The sequence below is a fragment of the Rhinolophus sinicus genome, chromosome 5 (genome assembly GCF_057876585.1).
Source record: "Rhinolophus sinicus isolate RSI-liver-muscle chromosome 5, RSI-T2T, whole genome shotgun sequence".
NCBI lineage: Eukaryota > Metazoa > Chordata > Mammalia > Chiroptera > Rhinolophidae > Rhinolophus > Rhinolophus sinicus.
Genome location: NC_142505.1, coordinates 3402817 through 3417414, shown reverse-complemented (window position 1 = coordinate 3417414; position 14598 = coordinate 3402817). Strand labels below are relative to the sequence as shown.

Here is a 14598-nt window from a genome sequence, read left to right as displayed (position 1 = left end):
ATGGCCAAGTAGCCACAGCTGATGGCCATTTACTACCTGAGCCAGCACTTTTCTACGTGAGGTCGAGAGCCTGGAAACTGCACTTTGGGGCTCTGTCCCCACAACGTTCTTCCCTCCTTTCTCATAGTTGCTCTTGCCTTATCGTGGTGGGGGTTATGGGCTTGCTGCATTTGGCTGGGCTGGGCCATGCAGTTTGCTCTCCTCCTGGGGTGTCAGTGAACGTGACGTAAGCAAATACATGAAATGCAGTGGGTCTTGTTTTCTTGCCCTTTTTTGATCATGTGAAAAAAAGAAACATATGCCCTGCGTAGTCACTGATGAGTGACAGATGCTTGGAACAAACCTGACCCCACTCTGTGACCTGGAGCCCAGCCAAGGTTAGTCAGACCTCAGTCAAAAGTCAGACACTTGAGCAGGGAATACATGCTTATTATTGTTTATCACTACGGTGTTTGTGGTTGGTTGGTCTGTAGCGATAGCCAACTAATACACCTACCACTTAGAGATAACTGCTCCTATCGGTTTTGTCCTTTGATAAAAAATGAGATCACGAAAATAATTATATATGTATATTGGGACTCCTGTTTTTACTTGACATTTTTCCATAATACCCTATGTTTTAAAGTTATTGATAAACACTCCTTTTATTATCCACTTATTTCAACCTTAAATTATGCATTGCTCTTAATCAGTTGTGTATTACTTTTATATTACAAGTAAAAATACAATGAATTTCACTTTTTCTCCCTCTCTCACACAAACCTTGGTCTACAGTTCTCGTTATTTCCACGAATGGATACCTAGAAGTAAACAGCTTTAATAAGCTTCTTTATCCAGAGTTCAAGGTGGATTCCCCTGAACCCCGATTTCCATGGTATTACTCCTCACATTCTCACCTATATGCCTCAGCTAAACCCAGATTGTTTTGTTTCTTAAGAGACACAAGTCAAATTTGATTTCACTTTATTAAAAACCATTTTTGTGAATTCTTCCAGCATGTTCCTAAATTATCTTTGGATATTTACAGTTTATTCTGAAGAAGACCATTGTTGCCACAAAAAAATAAGCTGTGCGAAGCCCTGCCTCTCTGGTTTTCCTTTACGCTCATAGGGAAATAGGGCCTGGAGACAAAGTGTGAGCACCTTGGGAATAGCGGACAAGGGCTCACACCGCAGGAAGAGGGCAGAAGCTCTAATTTCCTCTACATCCATAAGACTGCCTGGCATAGCGCACAGGTGCCTTTGGTGAATAAATGCTGAGTAAATGAATGTGAAAAATAGGGAGGATGTTAAAGCAGCTATTCAGGCCAGAAATGACCGCCCTCACAATGATTAATAACTATTTTTAAGGCTTCTATAGTGACAAATAGGCTACATCTAAAATTAGTGTAGGATTTTAAAGAGGAGGCCAGACGGCCAATCCTGTATCTAAACTTTTCTGGGCACTTCTTAGCAAATGAATGGATCTCTCTTATCTTTCTTTTATTTTCCCTTTTCCTAAGGAAAATCACATTTTTTAGGTCATCTAACAATGATTGATCTGGTTTCATTTTGGCAACTGCTGAAATTGTTGGTTACCTGGGAAACCCCAGCATCACACTGGCTGCCCATGCACGGGACATATGCTGAGCTTTCCAGGAACTCTTGTCCTGGGTGCCCATGGTTTGTCACTTTGCAAACAGAACCCCTAATCTCACTTGGCCACCTCCCCTCTGTGTCTGCTCTAAGGAGACCTGGGCCCCTCTGTTCCGACTTCTCCTGCACTGGCTTTAGGGGCTGTCACCGCTCAGCCCCTTGGGCTAAGAATGGAGGTCCCCTTTCAAAAGCAACAACTACTACCTGCTTCAGATACTCTGTACGGTAAGCTCTAGTCTTACCTAGTCATGCCCTAGGCCCCATTTTTTTTTTAAAGTCTGCTTTGCTAGTCAGTCCCCTTGAAATTCCCCAGACAAAAGTGGAACAGAGGACAGGAAAACCCAAGTAGATTTATTTAAATTGAAACACACCAAGGACAGCTGAGGTGCTACATTGGGAACTGGGGGGTAACCCGAGGGAGAAGGTCCTGGGTATGCCCCACACCAACACAATGATTGTCACAGTTTGCATAGGACGAGTCCAGGCTGCAGACGCCAGCAATCCGTCACACCCAGAAACTGCCCCCATACACCTACGTTTACCTGAGGGTGCAGGACCTGCTAATGCAGCAGAGAAGGGCTCAGGCATTCCCTGCACCCTGAGCCTGGCTGCGAATGCTGGCACACAAACAGGCACCTTCCTCGTGCCCCATTTTGTGCCCGGTGCTGTGGAGGTGACAGAGGCCCATCAAATACTCTAGATTCCGTGGCTGCGTGAAGCACATAGAGAAACTAGAAATGCACTGCTTCAGAGCACCTGCGGGAAACCCGATTACCTGTCGCCCACCCACGAGCAAACATTAATTCCAGTGCCTGAATAGAGCAGAACACCAGGAAGGGGTGGAAATGCAGATGAGCTGGCACCAGACGGCGATATGTGGGCAGCCTTTCCCTGGGCAGCAGTTTCAGCCTCCGGAGTCGGGTGATGGCTGGGCCATCACTGCTCTCTCACAGGTGCTCCTGAGTCTTGCTTAAAGAAGCCCTGTTGCCATCTCGTCATAAAGGAAGCTGCCTGTGGGCGAGTTTTCACCATGACAGCTGCAATGATGAAACAGTGAAGAAGAACCGCCTCTAAGTCCAGAAGAGCACCCGAGATAAGGCTTCTTGTCGGTGCCCTGCAGCTGCGTCTGAAGGCTCGGCCGCTGCACTTCTCAGTAAGTGGGGTCCAGGCTCATTCCTGGCAATCTGAGCAGGCGCCTTCTTTCTGTACCAGACTCCGGGCTCCTCCTAATAATTTAATTACATGGGGGGAGGCGCATAGAAAAGGTGGGATGTCCTGATTGTGAATATAGGACAAACTTTTACAGCAAAAGGGGAAATAAAACCCCTTATAACCCTATTTTAGCAGGGACAGAACTAACAAGGGCACCCTTTCATGTGCATCATGCAGGGCCCATTGATTCAGGGTCCTGCCTCCCATGCTCGGGTCCTGGCTAAGGAGCTGGACTGTACAAGTCCAGGCAAAGTGAGTGCCATTGAAATAACACCTGTAGCTGTGTGGATACTTATGGAAGAGACTTGTATCCCACTCTACCAGGTCCTCCAGGAATTAAAATGAGAACATATGTTCTGCCAAGGTTTCTTAGAGAATACATGAGTTTAGAAAATAGGATATAGGATATAATAAAATACCTCGGAGAGGAAGTCTCCGAGTTCATTAAGAAAGCTATAAATTAAGAAACAACAACCCAGAAAGTGATGACAGCACTGCATCTAACAGAAGTCTTTCCGTTTCTCTTCGGGGTTCTAGGAGTTTCAAGATAGTTTGGTTTTATATAAAATGTACAAAATTTTGCTGAAAGATCTCACTTGCTTTATGTTCGCTAATTTAATTGTTTACCCAAAGCAACGTAAACATATTTCCGTTAATACAGAAAAAAATGAATGGAATGAAGCAGAAAAAGGGACAGAGAAAGAAGCAGAGAGAGAGAGAGAGAGAGAGAGAGAGATCAAAATCTCTTAATACTCCATGAACCTAAAATTCATAAACACATGAAAAGTGACTGCTTTTATAGCCATATTGATTAATGTATTTGATACCCAATGTAATAAATTATCATGGTGAAAATTTCATTACCTGCTATAATTTCTATTTTGCGTGAAAAGTTCTACTCTGCCTCATAGTTACCACAAAATGTATTAACGTATGTAGCTATATGTTAAAAGTTTACATTTCAAATAATAAAGTTTTAGAAATCAAATCACCTCATTTGTGTTTATTACTTGAAAGGCTGCTTGGGGGAGTTTTCAGGTGAAGCCCAAATGTATGGCACCTCCCCCCAGACGGAGCAGGCTTGTTCCCCACTCCCAGGCCGCGGTGCTCTGATCTGATTTGTTCCAATGCTGGGTGTTTCCCTATGTAACTTGACTTACTAAGTGCTGTGAGTTAATGTGCCTCTGTTTTGCACAGGCTCGGACGTACTGAGCCCCTGCCCTGGACCTGGCACAGTCTTGGTGCTGCAGACACAAGCTGTGACATGATGGATAAAGTGCTGGCCCTCTGCTATTGAGTCCAGTCTTGGGAACTGGAGGATCACCAGAGACAGGTACGCCCAGGAATGGGGGAGCAGAGATGTGGGATGATGGGCAGCCAGACAATATTTAACCACCGGGAGATTTGCAAAAAACTCCTTTTTCCTCCCCATTCCAAAAACTCAGGGTGGCAGCGTCATTTCCATCTTGGCTAAAAGTGTGTTTATTTCTGTGGCAATGATTTGAATCCATGAGTTATATTTTAGGACTGATTCAGAAAATTTATCAGATGTCCAGTAGTAGTAAAAAAAAAAAAACTGTGTGTATTTTACAGGGCCTTTATTACTCGTTTATGTTTTCAGGAGTGTGCAGTTTTTCATTTGGGGGTGATGCAACATAACTAGGTAAACATATTATTTGCATTTTATACCTTGGCTTATTTATTTATTCTTTATCCCCCAAGAGATAAATTGCATTGCTGATTCTGCTGTACAGGAAAAAAAAAAAAGGAAGTAAAAGTAAACTCTTTACTTTGAAGGGCCTAACAGAGCATGAATCCTCTTAGCTTCTTTTCAATTTCTGTGCACTGAGGTTGTGTATGCAATTAGGTGTCACCATAGCTGACTCAAAAATCTCTAAAAGCAGGGTTGGAAATACAACTTTGGTTATAAAATAAATGCCCCAGGCAGAAAAATAAGTTGAAAAGACAACAAGAGGGGAAAATATTTATAAGTCTGAATTTCAGTAGAATTTGACCAATTCTCAGGAACACTGGGGAAATTCATTGCCAATTGTCAAGCTATTGACCAACTTTCTAGAAATATCTGCAGTACAAAAGGTCTGCTCCTATGTTTTCCCCAATTTCAAAAAAAAATCCAAAACAAACAAAAAAATCCATATATCACACCTGCCAGAAGTCAGATTCTCAGAAGCACTCGAGGAATTTTAGACTGACTCAGTGAAATGTCGCATGAGCTAGTAGCTCACAATCTAAGAGACTGTGTGTTTCTGACGATTGTAGGTAGGCAAACTGTGTGTGCTTCCCTCTGTTTAATTTGAATCTTATTTCAACAGTGTAATGGTTTTCTGATGGATTTCCGTTGGTAGCCATGAGAAGAATGAGTTGAATATATTGTCATTTTGATATATTTTTTATGCTAGTGAAGTAGCTCTAATATTTTTTATGCTAGTGAAGTAGTTCTACTTGTGCACAATGAAGCATTGCCCAGTTGACATTTATCTAACAGTATGTATTTGAATTAAAGAGATGGCCCAAAGAAATTTGGGTTGTTTTCTCAGCAAGGGTGATTGGTATGCCTGGGACCAAAAATATTGAGGGACCACAGGCAAACGCTGGAGGTGTTTTCAGGGAACAGAGCAGAGAGTGAACAGAATTATACAAGATGTGTGGTCCATTGCTAAAGCTCCAGTAATAGCCAGCCTTGGGTGGGATTTATCTGGCTTACAGAAAGTTATCATCCTTGGTAATATTCAGATTCTTGTTAGAGTATCTCATGTTGGCCATAGGACAACCAATTTTCTTTCAAAAGTGTCATCTTTTTTTAATACAAAACACCACAATGATACGTGAAAAAAAAGCATATGGCTGTTTTATGGTAAAATAAATCAATCATCAACATTTTGGAATGATCAGATTTGGAAAATAATTCTATTTTTCAGCAGCTGTAAAACCAGAATATATGACAAATTCTAATGGAAAGTGTCTCATTACGTAACATATTCAATTATCTCCCCACTGAGATATTCAACAGTTTCATTACTTACTTCAACAATTTAATTGCAAAAGATAAATAGACATTTATTATTTTTACAAGTGTGGTTGTAACAGACTATTACTTTGCCAGTTAGTAAAAGTCACTAGGGAACATCAATTTTGCATTTTTTTCTGACCTAGAATTCCTCCTGTTAATGGAAATTAGTGCAAAGATAGAGCATATGTAATATCATTTCAGGAAATGTTGACAATTCAGACATCACTTTCTTAACTTGAAGAGGCAGTTGTCTTTGTTGTTGTTTGTTAAGGATTTTAAAGAAATCTTTGCTTCTCAGGTTTAGTGAATACTAACATGTCCCTTCAATTTATTAAAAACATCACTTGTTGAAATTTTTTAAAAAGATTAGAATATCGGCTTTTATTTTCATTGTTGCTTTAAAACTTCTTGTTCTACGTGGTATGGAATCATCAGAAAGAAAGAAACAAGATTATTTTTTATCAAAAGAGGCATAATTCTGATTAGCAATACTTACGTTCATTTGAAAAAGGAACTGAATAAAGTTCTGGTCAATATAGCCGAGTAGGTAAATGCTACGCTTACCTCCTCCAACAACCATATCAAAATTACAACTAAATTATAGAAAAATCAACCTGGAGAACCACTTGATTAACTGAACAGAAGTCCTATAACTAAGGATAGAAAGAAGAGGCCACATCAAGACTGGTACGAGGGGCAGATACAGAAAATGGACTGGTCCCACAACCCACGTGTGGTGGTTGAGACTGGGGAGAGATATCTCAGCTGCAGAGGAGCTGGAGGAATGAGGGACCTCAGCCCCACGCTGGGCTCCCCGGCCTGGAGCACTGGTGCCAGGAAGAGGAGCCCCCACAACATCTAGCTATGAGAATCAGTGGGAATTCTGCCCATCTAGGTGAGAAGGATGATGGGTGGAAACCCAGGTGTCCTCTTAAAGGCACATGCACAGACTCTCTCACTTGCAGGCACGCATCCTGGGCTATAGTGGAGGGACAGTGGCTTATGGAGCACCAGGGACATACAGGGCGAAACTGAGTTATGTGGCTTTAGGGCAAGGGCTGGAGGGACAACTGCCATTGTCCCTGTGTTGAGCCCTCCCCCACAGGGCCAAATCTGAATTTGCACTAACTTGATGAGCACTATTCTCCCCACCCTGGTGGCTTCCTGAGACCGCCCCCTTCCCAATTTGCACAGTACTAGAGGCTCTTTTAGCAGCAAACAGTCAGCCCCAACTTGTTCACCACCTGAGGCTCTTTCAGTTGCAGTGGTTGCTGGTCTTGGCCAGAACTGCATTGTTTCTTAAAAACTCTCAAAGATTTGCAGGCCCCAGGCAGGTGGCAACTGGCCTCAATGTACTGTGTGCTTTTTATTGAGTGGCCCCCATCTCTGCTCTGGTGTCAAATCTCAATCTGCATTAAGTGGGTGAACACCACTGGCCCCAGCCTGGTGACTCCCTGAGACCTTGTCTCACACTACTTGCACACCGCTAGGGACCCTGTCAGCAGTTGAGCCTTATAGGCAGCTTGTAGTGGGACAGCTGGCAGTTGGCAACAGGGCTTGGGGTACCCTGTGTCTTTGGCTAAGCAGACTCAAGTCTGGCGCTGGTGGCAACTGGCCTTGTTTCACAGTGTGACCTCTCCTACGCACCTCCAGACCCAGCACAAGCAACGACCAACCACATGTCACTTTGTAGTTCCTACCAGCTAGCCCCAGGCTGGTCACGGGCAGCAGCTGGCTTTGACCTGTACTGGAGCCCCTCCCAAGAAGCCTCAGGACCAACCCTCCTGGTGGCAAGCTACAGATCACAACAGAACACAACCTGATTAGCCCCATAAGTGGCACCCCCAAAGGGTGGTCTTGGCAGGCACCAGAGACCACTGGGGTGAATCTTGTTTCTTGAGGTCAACCCCCACACAGAAGGTTCGTATGCTGTGGTTATGGCCAATCCTCACTGCCAGTCAGCCTGAGGGTCAATCCCACACACTGGCATCCCAACAGCAATCAAGGCTTAACTATAACAGGAGGGCACACACAACCCTGGAGTGCCTGGCTCAGGTGATCAGGGAGACTACATCCCTGGGCCCCACAGGACACCTACTACAAAAGGCCACCTTGCCAAGACTGGGAGACATAGCGGATCTACCTAACACATAGAAACAAACAGAGAAAGGCAGCCAAAATGAGGGGATAAAGAAATACATCCCAAATGAAAGAACAGGAGAAAACTCCAGCAACAGAACTTAATAAAATGGATTAAATGTTCTCATCAAAGATATAGGGTAACTGAACAGAAATAAAACAAGATCTATATATGCTGCCTGCAAGAGACCCACTTCAGATCAAAAGACATACACAGACTGAAAGCAAAGGGATGGAAAAGTATATTTCATGCAAACGGAAACAATAAAAAATCTGGGGTAGCAATACTTATATCAGACAAAATAGACTTTAAAACAAAGGCTACAATAAGAGATAAAGAGATACATTTCATAATGATAAAGGAATCAATCCAACAAGTTGATATAACCTTGTAAACGTCTATGCACCTAAATATATAAAGCAAATACTGATGGACATAAAGGGAAAAATCAACAGTAACACAGTCATATTAAGGGATTTAACACCACATTTACAACAATGGATAGATCTTCCAGACAGAAAATCAACAAGAAAGCAGCAGCCTTAAACAACACATTAGACCAGAGAGATTTAATTAATCTTTTTAGAACATTTTTCCCCAAAGCAGCAGAATACACACTCTTTTCAAGTGTACATGTAACATTTTCTAGGATAGACCATATGGCAGGCCACAAAACAAGTCTCAATAAATTTAAAATTATTGCAATCATATCAGAAGTCTTCTCTGACCACAATGGTATGAAACTAGAAATCTATTACTAGGAAACAAACAAACAAACAAACTGTAAAACACACAAACATATGGAAGCTAAATAGCATGCTACTAAACAGTGAATGGGTTAACAATGAGATCAAGGAAGAAATCAAAAGACATATTGAGACAAATAAAAATGAAAACCCAATAACCCAAAACCTATGGGACACAGTAAAAGTAATCCTAAGAGGGAAATTCATAGCAATACTGGCTTACCTCAAGAAACAATAAAAATCTCAAGCAATCTAACCTTACATCTAAAGTATCTAGAAAAATAACAATAGAAAAAACCCCAAATGTGTAGAAGGAAGGAAATAATAAAGATCAGAGTAGAAATAAATGAAATTGAGTCTAAAAAAAAAAAAATACAAAAGACCATTGAAACCAAGAACTGAAAAGATTAAATTGATAAACTCTTAATCAGACTCATCAAGAAAAAGAGAGGATCCAAATTAATAAAATCAAAAATTAAATAGGAGATGTGACAACTGACACCTCAGAAATACAAAGAAATACAAGAAAATACTATGAACAATTATATGCCAACAAATTGGACAATCTGGAAGAAATGGATAAATTGCTAGAAACATACAATCTTCCAAGACTGAATCAAGAAGAAACAGAAAATATGAACAGATGAATCACTACTAACAAAATCGGGTCAATAATATAAAAACTCCCAACAATCAAAAGTCCTGGACCAGATGACTTCACAGATTAATTTTACCAAACATTCAAAGAATTAACACCAATCCTTCTCAACTATTCCAAAAAATTCAAGAGGAGGGAAGGCTCTCAAGTGCATTTTATGAGGCCAGTATTACCTTGATTCCAAAACCAGTGAAGACATTGCAAAAAATAAAAAAAGTATAGGCCAATACCCCTCATGAACATAGATGCAAAATCCTCAACAAAATATTAGCAAACTGAATTCATCAATGCATTAAAAAGATCATACACCACCATCAAGTGGGATTTATTCCTGGGATGCAAGTTCGTATCAATATCTGCAAATCAATTAATGTGACCTACCACATAAACAAAATGAAGAATAAAAATCATATGATCGTGACAATAAATACAGAAAAAGCATTTGACGATATGCAACTTCCATTATGATTAAAAACTCCCAGTAAAGTGGGAATAGAGGGAACATACCTCATCATAATAAAAGCCATAAGTTACAAACCCACAGCTAACGTCATAGTCAATGGTGAAAAGCTAAAAGCGTTTTTCTTTAAGATCAGGAACAAGACAAGAATGTTCACTTTCACTGTTTGTATTCAACATAGTATTAGAAGTGCTAGCCAGTGCAATCAGAGAAGAACAAGAATTTAAAGTCATCCAAATAGGAAAGGAAGGAAAAAATAACTCATTATTTGCAGATGACATGATAGTGTGTGTAGAGAACTCTAAAGATTCCACCCAAAACTGTTAGAACTGATAAATGAATTCAGGAAAGTAGCAGGATACAAAATTAATATTCAGAAATTGGTTGCATTTTTCATAGACAAACAATGAACTATCAGAAAGATAAATTTAAAAAAAAAGTCCATTTACAATTGCATCAAAAAAGTAATAAAATACATAGGAATAAATTTAACCAAGGAAGTAAAAGACTCGTACTCAGAAAATTATAAGACATTGAAGAGAGAAATTGAAGAAATACAAATAAATGGAAGCATAGACCATGCTCATGGACAGGAAGAATTAACATAGTTAAAATGTCCACACTACACAAAGCAATCTATAGATTCAATGCAATTTCTTTCAAAATATCAATGGCATTTTTCACAGAACTAGAATAAATAATTCTAAAATGTATAAGGACCCATAAAAATCCCAAACAGACACAGCAATCTTGATGAAGAAGAACAAAGTTGAAGATACTACCAGATATTAAAGTATACTGCAAGGCTATAGTAACCAAAACTGCATGATACTGGCATAAAAACAGACTCATATATCCATGGAACAGAACAGAGAGTCTAGAAGTAAACTCATGCATATATGGTCAATTAATCTGTGACAAAGGAGGCAAGCATATACAATGGGGTAAGGGCAGTCTTTTCAGTAAATAGTGTTGGAAAACTGGATAGATACATGCAGAAAATGAAACTAGACCACCTTCTTATACTATATACAAGAATAAACTCAAAATGGATTAAGGACTTACATGTAAGACCTGATATCATAAACCTCCTATGATATATATATATATATATCTCACAGAGAGTTTTATGTTATATATGATATGTATCATATATATATATCATATAAATCATATATATGTGTATATATATATATACACATATATGTATATATATGTGTGTGTGTGTGTGTATATATATACACACACACACACACACATATATACATATATAAAATGCAATAGTGCTTGGACATAAAAAAAAAAAAAATCTTACCATTTGTGACAACATGGATAGGCCTAGAGAGTATTATGCTAAGTGAAATAACAGACAGAGAAAGACAAATACGATCTCACTGATATGTGGATTCTAACGAACAAAATAAAAGAACAAACAAAACATAAACAGACTCATAGATAACAGAGAACAAAGTGATTGTTGCCAGATGGAAAGGAGGTTGGGGATTGAGTGAAAAAGGGGACGGGATTAAGGAGTACAAATTGGTAGTTATAAAATAATCATGGGGATGTAAAGTACAGCACAGAGAATATAGTCAATAATGTTGTAATAACTCTGTATGGTGCCAGGTGGGTACTAGACTTACCAGTGTGATCACTTCATAAATTATATAAATGTCTAACCATATGCTGTACATCTGAAATTAATATAAAATAACATTGAATGTCAACTATAATTGAAAAATAAAAATTGAAAAGAACTTGAAAACTGAACACGCTATTAGGTTGGTGCAAAAGTAATTGCAGTTTAGAAGGTTAAAAAAAAATTGCAATTTCTTTTGCACCAACCTAATACAATCAAACCATCTAATTACAGGGATATTAGACAGCACTTTCTTACTAAGACATCTCTGGAGATCACACCACCAGGCAACGTGTCTTATTTTCACTTGTCCACTCACCATTTATTTCAAAACCGATCTATTCTTAACCTTAACATCTTCTTCTAAGTCATACAATGCTCATAAATATCCAGAAACCAAATGTGGATACTGGTGTTTCGCCCAGCCTGAGTCGTTTACTGAAAGAAGTAAACATTGTTAATGGGAAATACTGAAAAAAAGAGAGAGAGAAAGAAAAAGGAATTGAACAACTATATGCCATTTCTGTCTTCTATGTTGTGACATTTTATTAGTTTCATTAGTAAGTTAAGTAGTGAGAGTAGTGAATTAAATAATAAGTTAGTTTGGTTAGTTAAGCACATTAGTTAATGAAGAAAGAGTGTTTTTTGGTATTTCCTGAATGTATCCATTTAGCCAACGTCTATCTTTTTTGGTTCTACCAGAACTACATTTCAAAATAACAAAGCATTTAAATAAAGTTTCAAACTGAAAACCGTCAGTCATTTAAATTAGTACAGAACATAGACGTTGTTGTTGAAAGATCCAAAGTTGGGTCTCTCTTCCCTTATTTACCATCTGTTTCATCTTTGACAAATGATTTAACTTTTCAGACTCTTTTTCTTCATTGGAAATTGGGTAATAAATGATCACACACCGAATCAGTGGAGGGGCACCGGAAGAGCTGCTGTGTAAAACCTGGGCAGTACACAACAGGTGGAAGCCAAGTGTATGATTTGTTCTTTAAAGATAAGTTCATATGAAAAACACCTTTCAAAAATTTCAGAGCAAACATTCAAGGTTTCTAATTGACTATTCCCAATAAAAGAGCTCCGACTCTCTTTGACACGTAAAACCAGACGCGGAAATGACTTCACCACTTTTTCACACTGCCACACAGAGTTATTAAAACATTTCTACTCTAAATTCACCTTCGTTGTCCGATTGTTTCAAGTAGATAGAAATATGTTTTTATTGTCTCCAGGCTTATAACTATGCTTTCAATTTCTCTTTTGGCTTTGTTTGGGTTTGGGTTTGTTCAGGTTCATTTGGCCTCTGCAAAGCTCAAAATGTCACAAATTTCTTCTCAGTTTGTGATACAGAGTTTCTTTTCCCACATTAAATTGTTTTACATTTAAGCCTCTTGTCCTTGTCTTATTGAAATATATCTCAGTACTGAATAATAAAAATGATAATGGTGTTTATTTTCCATCTAATTAACTGTTCCTAGAGCTTTTACTGTTGGAAGGTCTGCCCTGGTGTCCTGTTCACAGCTGACCACTGGTCTTACTTTCCTCTCTCTGGCTTGGCCCTCACTGTGTCTGCACCCAGGAATGCTTTTCCCCACGTTTGTGTGTGTGTGTTAATCCTTTAGGAGTCAATTCAGAAGTCTCTTTGCTCCTACTGTGCCCCGTACACACATTTTTTGGAACAGTTTGTAGATTGGACTATAGTGATTGATTTACATTTCCTTCTGCCCTTAGATAAGATTTCTTCATATTTGTATTTCTAACACATAACAGATTGTTCATAAATGTTGGTTGGTTAAATGACCAAATAACTACATTTTACTTTAGACAGTAGCTGTCAGTTTTTCTTAAAAATTCCACTTGGACCTTCCTCTTTCTGTTTTCTGTAGAATTTGATCATCATGGCACGTGTACTCCTGATTCTTTTGGGGGGCGCAGTCATACTGCAAGCAGACTTACTTCCTGATAAAACATGTAAGTTCCATCTATTAAATGCAAAAATCTCTTAAAAAAATAAGCACGTTACAAAAATGACAGCATTATTTTCTCCTAAATAATCCCTCAATTAGGAAATTATATGTGGATTGTTTAAAAAGGGATAGACTATTTATCCTTATCAGAATACAAACTCTTTAAATATGCTATATTTTAAGAAAGTAAGGTTGGCTGAAATGCAACTTTTATCCTACAATGGGACATCATAATGCAAATGTGGGCATACAGGCTCCACGGAATAAAGCTGGAGCTGACGACCACTTTTGGAATGTCTTTCCATGCAAGGGAATAGCTAGAGGCCTCGCAACCAAAAAACAAAAAATCTTGCACTGTGTTTAGCTCAGAAATTTGTTGATCTATGGGTTTGGTGCAATAACAGAGTCTAAAAAAACTGTCACGTGGTCCCAGTGTCATCTAAGAGAACTTCCTGTGATCACAAGTGTTTTATATCTTCACTGTCCAGGCAGTAGCCACTAGCCACCGAAGGCTTCTGAGCACCTGAAATGTGGCTCATACAACTAAGGCAATGAAGATTTTCTTTTATTTAAATTTATTTAAATTGAAGTAGCCACATGTGGCCAGTGGTGACCACCATGAACAATGCGCTCTAGACAGCATTGGGAGTGTGTAGGTGAGTGTGGATTGGGGTCACGCATGGCTACTAAATATTCAAGGTCGACAGAAACATCCTGACCACATAATAAAAAAATAAAAATAATAAAAAGAAGGTTTCATAATTGTGGTACAGTATTATCCCAATTTTAGAAAAAAGAAAAAAAAAGTAAAACATTCATATATGACCAGGAAAAAAAGATAATGAATATATCACATGCTAATACCTTTCTCAGTGGTAGAATTGCAGGTCAATTTTCTTTCCTTTCTTTTTTTCCTCATCTGTGCTTTAAAATTTCTGAAATGAGCAGATCTTGATTTTGTAATTGAAATGAAAGCTTTCATTTTGAAAGCAAGGTTAGAGAGTGGTTCATTAAGAAAAACAGACAAACAAACATTTCCCTCCAGAAATGTCTATTTAAGTAGTTTTGCTGACAAATTTGTCTTGACTTTGAATCATACTAA

At 38.9% G+C, this 14598-nt stretch overlaps 1 protein-coding gene across 2 annotated transcripts in view; it reads left to right on the top strand.

Moving 5' to 3' along the window:
• Positions 1-2569: 2569 nt before the first annotated feature.
• Positions 2570-14598, top strand: part of IL5RA (interleukin 5 receptor subunit alpha) — a 37274-nt gene continuing 25245 nt past the window's right edge. The window contains exons 1-3 of one of the 2 annotated variants that reach the window (XM_074312145.2): positions 2570-2787; positions 4044-4179; positions 13416-13500. In XM_074312145.2, coding sequence (XP_074168246.2) covers positions 13428-13500 — 73 coding nt within the window. In that variant the 5' untranslated portion in view covers positions 2570-2787; positions 4044-4179; positions 13416-13427. Of the gene's footprint in view, positions 2788-4043; positions 4180-13415; positions 13501-14598 lie in introns of those variants that run through there. The other variant, XM_088798889.1, reaches the window with a different exon arrangement.